Source organism: Mus caroli, chromosome 7, assembly GCF_900094665.2.
Source record: "Mus caroli chromosome 7, CAROLI_EIJ_v1.1, whole genome shotgun sequence".
Lineage (NCBI taxonomy): Eukaryota > Metazoa > Chordata > Mammalia > Rodentia > Muridae > Mus > Mus caroli.
The window spans coordinates 130773886-130784928 of record NC_034576.1 but is presented as its reverse complement, the minus strand read 5'-3'; the positions used below and the strand labels follow the sequence as shown (position 1 = coordinate 130784928).

Below are 11043 nucleotides of genomic sequence, written 5' to 3'. Positions count from 1 at the left end.
ATAGCTCTCTCTTGTGAGGCTATGCCAGTGCCTGGCAAATACAGAAGTGGATGCTCACAGTCATCTATTGGATGGAACACAGGGCCCCTAATGAAGGAGCTAGAGAAAGTACCCAAGGAGCTGAAGGGGTCTGCAACCCTGTAGGAGAAAAAGCAATATGAACTAACTAGTACCCCCCAGAACTGTGTCTCTAGTTGCACATGTAGCAGAGGATGGCCTAGTCAGCCATCAATGGGAGAGGCCCTTGGTCTTGCAAAGATCATATGCCCCAAAACAGAGGAATGCCAGTGCCAGGAAGCAGGAATGGGTGGGTTGGAGAGCAGGGTGAGGGGAGGGTGTAGGGGGCTTTGGGGATAGCATTTAAAATGTAAATGAAGAAAACATCTAATAAATTTTTTTTTTAAATTGAGGTAAAATTCCAGTTTTGTACAAGTTACCTGTTAGATTCTTTGTCTTATAAACATATCTAAAACCGGGCAGTGCACACCCCTTTAAACCCAGCATTTGGGAGGCAGAGGCAGGCAGATTTCTGAGTTTGAGGCCAGCCTGGTCTACAGAGTGAGTTCCAGAACAGCCAGGGCTACACAGAGAAAATCTGTCTCGAAAAACCAAAAAAATAAATAAAAAGTAATAAAAAAATAAACATATCTAAGCCAAAAATACAAAAACAGAAAAAAAAACACTTGAAATGGCAAAATTCCCAATTAACTTACAAATTTGGTTTCAGCGACAAAAATTGATTTAAAAAAAAACATCTCTTTTTGTTTATTTTCTTTTTCCAGACAGAGTCTCACCATGTAGCCCTAGCTAGTCTGGAACTCACTCTGTAGATCAGGCTGGCCTCAAATTCACAGAGCTCTGAATGTCTCAGCCTCCAAGTGCTGGGATTAAATGCAGGCAACACAGCATTCAGTGAGGGAGAGGCTTTTATTTTCATTTGTTACCTTTGCATACTATTTATTTTTATTTCAGTATCAATAAGGATTACATACTACACTGAGTTTTGTTTCGTTTTTAACATTGTAATAGTTTGCTTGGACATAAACAAGTGTATATTCTAGCCCAAGTGATAATGGCATACCTTTGATCCCAGCACTCGGGAGGCAGAGGCAAGCAGATCTGGGAGTTCAAGGCCAGCCTGGTCTATAGAGTGAGTTCCACAATAGCCAGGACTACACAGAGAAACTCTGTCTCAGAAACAAAACAAAACACCTACAAAACAAAGTAATAAACTATGATTATTATTAATTTTCTATATACACACTGGTTTTCAAATTGTCTCCCCACCATTGCTCTCATAATCAAGGGCAGAGCTAGGAGCTCAACAGGGAGCAGATCCTGAATATCTTCTCTAGCCCTTTGTAGGAAGAGAAGGCTCAATCAAACCAAGAGAAAAAATGTACTAAGCTACTTCTTCTAAGACAATGCTTAGTACCAGTTAATGTGTCACCCAAACAGACAACCTATGAAACAAAGGTGAGTCTCCATGATTGAGAATTTACTTGCCAGGTGGGCTGGTTTGGGCCTTTGAGGCAGAGGCAGGTGGACCTCTGTAAGTTTTAGCCTGGTCTGCAAAGTGAGTTCCAGGACATCAGAGCTTGAGTGAGTGAGTGAGTGAGTGAGTGAAAAAGTAACACATTTATTGTAAATAAAGCACTGCCAAAACCCACTAACAATGAACCACTATCACACATACAGCAGAATGGTCCTCCACCATCCGAGGAAGCAGCTTACCTTTGGGTTGTGCATGACAATAGTCTCTCCACTTGGAAACTCCAGTCTGCGGTGCCACTGATTTGTGGTTACGGCTTTTTTATACTCGGCCTGCAGAGACAGAACACACGCAATGAGGTGCAGTCAATCTGAGTCACACCAGGACAAGTGTGGAGAGCCACTGGGACTACGCTGGAGGCACAGCAGTAACGGAAGGTCTGGTTTACTGGCTGCCATACTGTCCTGCCATCTGATTATCTGACATCAATTCTCCAGTGTTTGCTCTCACACACTCCTAAGTAATATATCCATTACATGGGGAAAATAATGGAGGTTTAGACAGTACATCAGTTTCTTAGGGCTGAACAAGCCAAGCAACATAAAATTAATTTATTGCCTCATAATTCTTGAGGCTACCACTCCAAAATCAAGGTGACAGCTGGACACCAATTCTAGGAAATCTACACAGAGCACACCCTCCTAACTACCACTGGCTTGCTACAATCAAGGCCATTCAGCACTGTAAGCCTGACTCCCACCTCTACCTTTACCAAACCACAGCAGTCTGTCTGTCTGAACAAGTCTGTCTTGGTGTATATAATGACACTAGCTAGCTACATGGGGGTTAGAGACCACCCTACTCAAGTGACTTCATCTACAACACCCTAGCTCCACACAAAGCGGCATTTGTGTGTACAGGGGCTAGTACTTCCACATGCTCTGGGGTGGAGGGGAGGAGACAGGCGTTAATGCTGAGACTGTACATATACAAACACAGTATTCAGCTCTACTCCTGAGTCACTTTTTTATGTGTGAGTGTTCTACCAGGTGTCCTAGGAAGTCAGGAGAGTGTTAGATCCCCTGTAACTGGAGTTACCAATAGCTATTATCTGCATGTGAGTGTTGAAAACCAACCCTGAGCCTTCTGTAAGAGCACCCAGTGGGTAGTTGGTTGTTTGGTTGTTTGGTTTTTTGAGACAGGGTTTCTCTGTGTAGCTCTGGCTGTCTTGGAACTCTGTAAATTTGTCTGCCTCTGCCTCTTCAGTGCTGGGATTAAAGGTTTGTACCACCAGCCTTTTTTTCTTTTTCTTTCTTTCTTTCTTTTTTTTTTTTTTTTTTTGAGACAGTGTTTCAAGCTTGCTCTATAAACCAGCTGGCCTCTCACTCAGTGATCTTCCTGCCTCTGCCTCTGCCTCCCAGCTGACTGGATTAAGGTGTGTGTTACTGTTCCTGGTCACTTTTATACTCTTTTTGTGCTATAGCTTCCCTCCATGAAGACCAATTGGGGGTGGGGGTGATAATCTTGCTGTATATATCGTTAGATAGCTGGTCCTAGAGGCTCATATTGCTGTGCCCAGCTTATGCAAATCTTCCCTCCCCTCAAAGTGCTGGTGATTAAAGCCAGGGCTTGTGCACACTGGTTAGACATGTTCTGCTCAACTACAAGCCTTAGCCCTCATGAGTGTCTTTTATTGAACTTTTTTACAAACTTTGTAGTTTCCTTGGCATCATAAACAGTATCTTTCTCCTATTATGATTTCTAACTGGCTAGTTCTCGTGCACAGGAATGCTGCTAATTTACACTGGTTTACTTTACAGAGAGACACTCTCAACTCCTGTATTGGGCCAATGGTATTTCTAAAGGCTCACCTGGTTTTCTATGGAGATAACTGTGTCATTATAAAATTAAAGGCATTTTCAAATCAAAACCACTTCTGCTCTTTGTCCTGGTAGTCAGACAGGACAGGATCAACCACACACCAGTCATGGGCATCACCTGTTTCTCACTGTCTACCCTCCTCTGCCTCCACTGAGGCAGTGGGTTTCTTAGAAAGCTGGGCAGGAGCTTGGGCCTCATGCTGATGTGATGGGCAAGACTTGGCTCACTAGCCCAGCCTAGAGCTGTGAGATAACGCACAATATTATCATTACAGTTAAAAGAAAATGCTTGCTGTGTTTGGAGAGATGGCTCAGCAGTTAAGAGCACTGGCTGCTTCCAGAGGTCCTGAGCTCAATTCCCAGCAACCACATAGTGGCTCACAACCATCTGTAATGGGATCTGACGCCCTCTTCTGGTGTCTGAAGTCAGCAACAGTGTACTCATATATATAAAATAAATAATCTTAAAAAAATATATTTGCTCTATTTTCAGATACTCACAAATACTACAGCTGCAGCAGGACCTGCCTAAAGCACCAACAATTAGTGTATTTAGTAATTTGCTTATTTAAATTAAGCTCTAGGGATTAACACCTTTTATATATTTCCCTACTGAACTAATTAAATTATGCTTTAAGGGCCAGTGGTAGAGAGCTCAGTGGGCAGAGAGAGACACTTGCTGTCAAACCTAAATACCTAAGCTTCACCCCCAGGAACCACATGGTAGAAGGAAGAAAACCCATTCTGGCATTGGCATGTTCTCTGCCCTCCAGTCACGCAACACATGCACGTGTGCGAGCACACACTTAAGTAAGACTTTTCAAGCTTATGCTTTAAGAGGCTGTGGTGGCGCACGCCTTTAATCCCAGCACTCAGGAAGTGGAGGCAGTGACCACTGTGAGTTTGAGGCCAGCCTGGTCTACAGAGTGAGTTCCAGGACAGCCAGGACTACACAGAGAAACCCTGTCTCAAAAAAGAGGTGGAGGGGGGAGATGAAGAGGGAGAGAAAGATCAGCAGAGAGGGGGAGTGAGAGAGAAGGAGAGGAAGAGGGAGAGAGAGGGAGAGAGAGGGAGAGAGAGGGAGAGAGGAGGGGAGAGAGAGGGAGAGAGGAGGGAGAGAGGGAGAGAGGAGGGGAGAGAGGAGAGAGAGAGGGAGAGGGAGAGGGAGAGACTGAGACTGTTTTGTAGACTGGTTTCTTCTGTTAGCCCACAGCAATCCTCAAATCCATGATACTCTGCCTTGGTCTCATGAATGATGAGATTAGAAGCAAGTGCTACCTACCATGCCTAGTTTCTACCTAAATTTGCTTGAAGGCCTGATATGAGCCCCTCAGTAGATGTAGAATGTGCCCCTTCCAAAACATACAGTCGTATCTTGAGACGCGGGGTGGCATTATATGCAGCACTTCCTGAATGATGGTGTCACTTAAAGATCAATCTCCTTTGTGACAGGATCGACACAGGCCACCTTGTATGGAAAGCCATCTCCACTGTGAGTGGTGTCACAGAAGCCTGTCTTGTACACAAAGAAATAAAACAATCACATCATACCTCTAGTTTTTCACTGAACTCCTCTGTATAGGGAATAAATCTGCTGTCTGTGTCCCCCTTGTAAAACCAAGTGCAGCGTCTCACTTCAGTTGGCTCCTCTTCCCAGTACACAGACTTCCTCATGCGGTCATAAAGGTGCACATCATAGCGTCCGCCATCCGTGCCTAGAACCACACTCTCAGGATCTGGCTGCACTAGAAACCAAGAGGACATTTTCTTCTAATGTTAGCAGGCACACTGGAAAATACATTCATGACGCTACTAGTCAACACTCAAAGACAGACAATTAAGCTTTTTTTTCTTATTTGAAAACACAAGATAATCTGTATTGCTCAAAATCATGACTTTTATTCATTTACTCATTTGTTTGCTTGCTTTTGAGACAGAGTCTCATTCTTTAGCCCAGGCTGCCCTCAAGCTCCCAGCAGTCTTCCTGCCCCATCCTCTCGTGTGCTGACACCACAGGAGTGAGCTGCTACAAAGAGCCAGGGCGAGTTTTAACAACACAATCAGGAAACTGAAATAGTTTGAGTTTTTTTAAGTAGTAATATCAAACCAGATGTACTGTCATCCACCTGTAACCCCAGCACTTGGGATACAGATAATTATAGCTACCTGGTGAGTTAGAAGCCAGCCTGGGGCTAAATGAGACCCTATTTAAAAAGTGAAACGGTGCAATAACATCGGTGTCCATGAAGTCCATCACTAGAGAGTCCTGGCTGACACTGAAGTTTCATAACCAATAATACCAAGAGAAAGAGTCATATCTGTGTACTGCAAGACTACAGAGCCTTACGATACACCTCTGCGGCATCTCTCTCAACAGGTAGACGTGACAGTAATTATTCCCCAGACTCTTCCGACCTCAGAACACTTTTTTCACACAACATTCCACAGAACAAGAGTTCCACAGGAAATACCTCATACCCCACAACTCCAAATGAGTAAGAGAAATAAAACTAAAACCTGGATTATGTAACGACTCTACCTCTCTGATTTAAAACAACTTTTTGGTTATGTTTTGTTTTACTGAGACAGGGTCTAACCCCGTAGACAGGCTGGCTTTAAACTCATAGAGCTCTGCCCGTGCAGGGATGAGAAGGCGTATCACTGTGACCAGCTATTCCATTACTAACTACGTCTTTGAATGCTTTGCTCAGTAACTCCGGATATACTCACTAATTAGTACGACCATCTTAAAGTAGGGTCTGGAAACCTGCACAGATTAATAATTGAAAATAAGACCACAGATAAATACCCTTCATTCTTTATCTCAAACGAGATGGGTACTTACCTGAATTATAGATCTCTTCAAGATTCAAAGAGTCAAGCACGCTGAAAGGCATCCATAGCTGTTTATATTCTACCTCCTTGCAATAAAACCAGTGTGGCTGAACAGGTTCGTACTGGTTCTGAAGTACAAAAGGAGATGGCCCCTGTACAAGGGGTCCTGCAGGTCTGGCAGGGACTTGCTGCTGTGCTGGTGACTGCACTGCTGTGGGAAGCTGAAGGAAATTAAGACTGTCACAGGTGTCCAAGAGAAATTCTGTAACCACTTCAAAATCAAATTGGTATCAGTATTAGCTGTCCTACGTGGCTTTCCAGGTAACCACTTGTATCATAACTAGTACACTAGAACTTCAAATTAGCAAAGTAAACTAGACTTTGCACACTGATGGCAAACTGACACCCACCAGTGTCTCCCATAACTTTGAAATCTTTAATAAGTTTATTTTTAAATTTTTCATACAATATAGTCTGATATCCTTTCCCTTCCCCTGATCCCTCCCTGCAGGTTCCCACTCACTCAATTTCTTGCTCTTTTTCTCTCTTAAAAGCAAAAACAAAAACTCAAATAAACAAACAAAAAGCACACACACACACACAAAAAAAAAAAAAAAAAAANAGAGTTCATTCTGTGTTGGCCAACCCCTCCTGAGCATGAGGCCTGCCCTGGAGTATGGCAGACACACCATGTGACTCCATGGAAGACAACCGCTTTCTCTCTCCCGGCCACTATCATGCACAAACAGCCTCTTGGCTAATAGTAGACCCTAACCTCTGTGCCCACTTTTCCTTCTCAGTGCTGGGACTCTGGATGGCCTCAACTTGTACTCCATGCACACGATCTGCACAGGTCCCATAATTTTTAAAATCTTTTGATCACCCATACTTCTCCATCCAACCACTCCGTTTCTAAGAATGTAAATATTTAAATGTTAGTCTAACTAACACATACACACAGAAAGAGAAGAATTTCCATAAACATTAAAAATTTAGTAGAGACCAGGGAAGTGGTGGCTTATGCCTTTAATTCCAGCACTCTGAAGGCAGAGGTAGGCAGATCTCTAAGTTCAAAGCCAGCCTGATCTACAGAGTGAGTTATCAAAAACTTAATGGAGAAATCTATTTAGTCGCTGTAATTGAGCATTTTCACTAACTAGTATAATTAAGATGCGAAGCTGGAAGTCTATACTGCCTCAATTCTCCCATGTCCTTAAGTAACATTTATTTATTAATATTATACACTAATATGAAGACTATCTGAGAGTACCTAGGCAATTAAAGTCAACTATTACTCCAGTAAATAGGTGCTATAAACTTGAATATGAACAAATTTTATATTTATATATTGGTTTGGCTGCTTATTTGGGTGGGCATGCCTATGTCATAGGCAAGTGTGGAAGTCAGGGGACAATTTGTAGGATCAGTTCTCTCTTTGCATTGTATGAGCCCTGGGAATGTAAATCAGAGCCTCAGATTTGGTGACACGTGCCTTTACTCTGCACCATCTTGCTAGCCTCCAAAGCATGCAATTTACAAAGAATACCCTTTGTGTCATATACACATAATACCAATTTCTTGGGCTGAGGCAGGAAAGAGTTTGAGGTCAAACAAAGCAATTTAGCAAGACCCTGCCTCGAAATTAAAAGGTGAGACTGGGTACAGCTCATTGGGAGTGTCTACCTACCACATTTAACATCTTGGTTTTGACCAGTTATACACCATACTCCTCTGTAAAAACATTTTGTCCTGGTGCTGGAGAAATGGCCCGCTGGGTAAAAGCACTGGCTCGCACTTGCAGAGAACCTGGATTCAGTTCCCAGAACTCAGATGGTAACTCACAACAGCCTATAGCTCCAGGTCTACACAATATAACCACCTTTTCTGGCATCCTGGGACACTAGGCAAAACATGGTGTACACAAACACATTCAGGTAAAACACCCACATACATATAATACATAAATATATGCGCGCGCGTGTGTGTGTGTGTATAATGCATACATATGTATATACATTTTATATATATATAATAAAGTAAGCTAAAAAATGTTTTATCCTCATGTGCATGTTAAAATGCATAAAGCTGGAGGCTGGAAAGATGGCTCAGAGGTTAAGAGCACTGACTACTCTTCCAAAGGTCCTGAGTTCAATTCCCAGCAACCACATGGTGGCTCACAGCCATCTATATAATGAGATCTGGTGCCCTCTTCTGGCTTGCAGACATACATGCAGGCAGAACATTGTATACATAATAAATAAATACGTTTTAAAAAAAAAATGCATAAAGCTGAGCTCAGCAATTAAGGACACTGACTGTTCTTCCAGAGTACCCAGGTTCAAATCCTAGCACCCACATGGTGGCTAACATGTGTAACTCCAGTTCCAGGAGATCAAATGCCTCCTTCTTGCCAAGGGCATTGCATGCACATGGTACACAGACAACATACTGACAACAAGACACCTGACAGAAAAAGAAATCGCAAAATGTTTTTTTTTAAAACATGCAAAGTTTTTTGAAACTTTTCCCTGAGGTGAGAGAAGAGCATATGATATTCGCATACCGGTGGCAATGGTCCAGGCGGCATTTGGAATGTCTGCACAGGGGGTCCAGAAGGCGGAGGGTAGGAGGAGTGGCCTGGCATCTGACACTGCTGTAGCTGTGGAGGTGTTATATAGGGGTTTGCCCGGCTGCTGACAGGAGTGTGGCGATATGGGTTATGTCCTTGTTGAGGAATCCCCTGGGGTGGGCTGCCAAAATTTGGAGGGAGACTACTTGGCTGAGAAGGCAAATAGGTGCTTGTTCCCATCTGTGAGGAAGGTGTAGTACCAGGAGCCTTGGAAACAGACGGTGGAAACGCATTCAGCGTATCTTGGGATCCGGTTGTAAAAGGGAGTGTGGCTGGGGGCTTGGGAAGTGCTGACTGTCCAGCTGACATTGCTGAAGTCGTCAAGGGTGACTGTCCAATGTTCCCAAAGGGATCACTACTGCTTGGGACCTGAGAGAAGTAGCTGAATGTCTGTGGCGTGGATGTGTGAGTACAAGTCTGACCAAGGAAACTATCCTCCTCGCCAACATCTGTGGAGTCCTCTGCAACGGAACAGGAGAGCAATGGTTTAAAAGCAGCACCACCCTCGTAGGCTCTACAAGAAAGACCCAGCAATTAGACCTCTTACTCTGGTCTTCTAACTTGTATTTCTCTGTAACAGGAAAAAAAAAAAAAAAAGTAAAACTTTTCCTTCAAAACTTTTCTCTTGCTGGGCATGGTGGCGCACGCCTTTAATCCCAGCACTTAGGAGGCAGAGGCAGGCGGATTTCTGAGTTCGAGGCCAGCCTGGTCTACAAAGTGAGTGCCAGGACAGCCAGGGCTACACAGAGAAACCCTGTCTCGAAAAACCAAAAAAAAAAAAAAAAAACTTTTCTCTTAAAAAATTTTATTTTGGGCTGGTGAGATGGCTCAGTGGGTAAGAGCACCCGACTGCTCTTCCGAAGGTCCAGAGTTCAAATCCCAGCAACCACATGGTGGCTCACAACCATCCGTAACGAGATCTGGCGCCCTCTTCTGGAGTGTCTGAAGACAGCTACAGTGTACTTACATATAATAAATAAATCTTTTAAAAAAAAATTTATTTGAATAAGCTATAAAACAAGCCAAACATGGTGTCACATGCCTTTAAATCCCAGTACTCGGAAGGTAGGGGCAGTCAGATCTCTGTGAGTTTGAGGCTAGCCTGGTCTACAATGAGTGTTCCAGGACAGCCAGGGCTACACAGAGAAACCCTCCCTCAAAGGAACCCCCACCCAAAAAAGGAAAAGAGAAAACATTTGTGCCCTTCTTACTTCCTATATGTAAGAATTTGTTTTGTAAATGTCCATGTTACGTAAAGGGTATTTTAATGAAATAAATTTGTAACTTTTTTTTATATTTTGAACTTATTTTATATAATTCAAATGTTACCATATAAGTAAACATGTAAGTTAGTTTCTACAATAAGAAGTTAAAGTCCTGGCATTAGCTCTGTAGACAAGCAGAGGTGTGAAAGCGGTCTTACAAACGAGCATGTGCGATCTGTGTTGCCACAACGCAGGTTACCCACTACTGCAATCCTTAAGCAGCAGTCACAATTACATGCTCAGACATACAGAACACCAGGTCACAGGCTGGCAAGACGGCTCAGCAGGAAAGGCTGGCTGCCCCAGAACCAACAGGACAGGATGAGAAAACCAATTCCCACAGAGTATTCTCTGATCCTCCACACATAACACACAATAAATAAATGAATAAAAAATGCTAAAAAGAATAACAAAATGGCAAGTCACTAGCAATCTCATTTTTCTAGGCTCATTTCTCCTCACTTCCTCTTGGCCAGCATCATCCTCACGACTATGTTCTCTGCTTCAACAGTGCCACGTCAGGTAATGGCCATGGCATCGCTTTCCCATGAACTAGACCTTCACCCCACTCTTCCCAGCTCCCCCTTGTAATCTTTCCTTGCCTTGTTCTGGTCAAGTTTATCTGCAACTGCTGCAGGGCTTACAGTCCATCAGCTGTGTGGGGCCACTCCCAGCACAACAGGCACACTGTGGTCCCTGCCCTTGGAGAACTGCCAACGCTCTGGCTCTCTGTGACCTCACAGTGATCCTCCTTCACAGCTTCCAGGCTGTCCCAGTTATACTTCACATACCAATAGTGAAGGGATGCCACTCCACAGGTTTGGCCATAATGCCCAAAACACAATTCCAATCAGAATATGGTATCTAAGGCTGTCTTTCTGAACTACGCAAACTATTCAAAAGACACGCCTACAGCCGCAGCCTCTCCAGACTGAGGCAGGC

At 43.6% G+C, this 11043-nt stretch overlaps 1 protein-coding gene across 2 annotated transcripts in view; it reads right to left on the bottom strand.

The window, feature by feature from the left end:
• The window catches only part of Sec23ip (SEC23 interacting protein), a 43070-nt gene that overhangs the window by 28137 nt on the left and 3890 nt on the right, over positions 1 to 11043 (bottom strand). The window contains exons 2-5 of one of the 2 annotated variants that reach the window (XM_021167460.1): positions 8771 to 9297; positions 6218 to 6428; positions 4924 to 5117; positions 1735 to 1824 (exon numbers count right to left, since the gene is read on the bottom strand). In XM_021167460.1, the coding sequence (XP_021023119.1) occupies positions 1735 to 1824; positions 4924 to 5117; positions 6218 to 6428; positions 8771 to 9297 (1022 nt within the window). The remainder of the gene's footprint in view (positions 1 to 1734; positions 1825 to 4923; positions 5118 to 6217; positions 6429 to 8770; positions 9298 to 11043) is intronic. The other variant, XM_021167461.2, reaches the window with a different exon arrangement.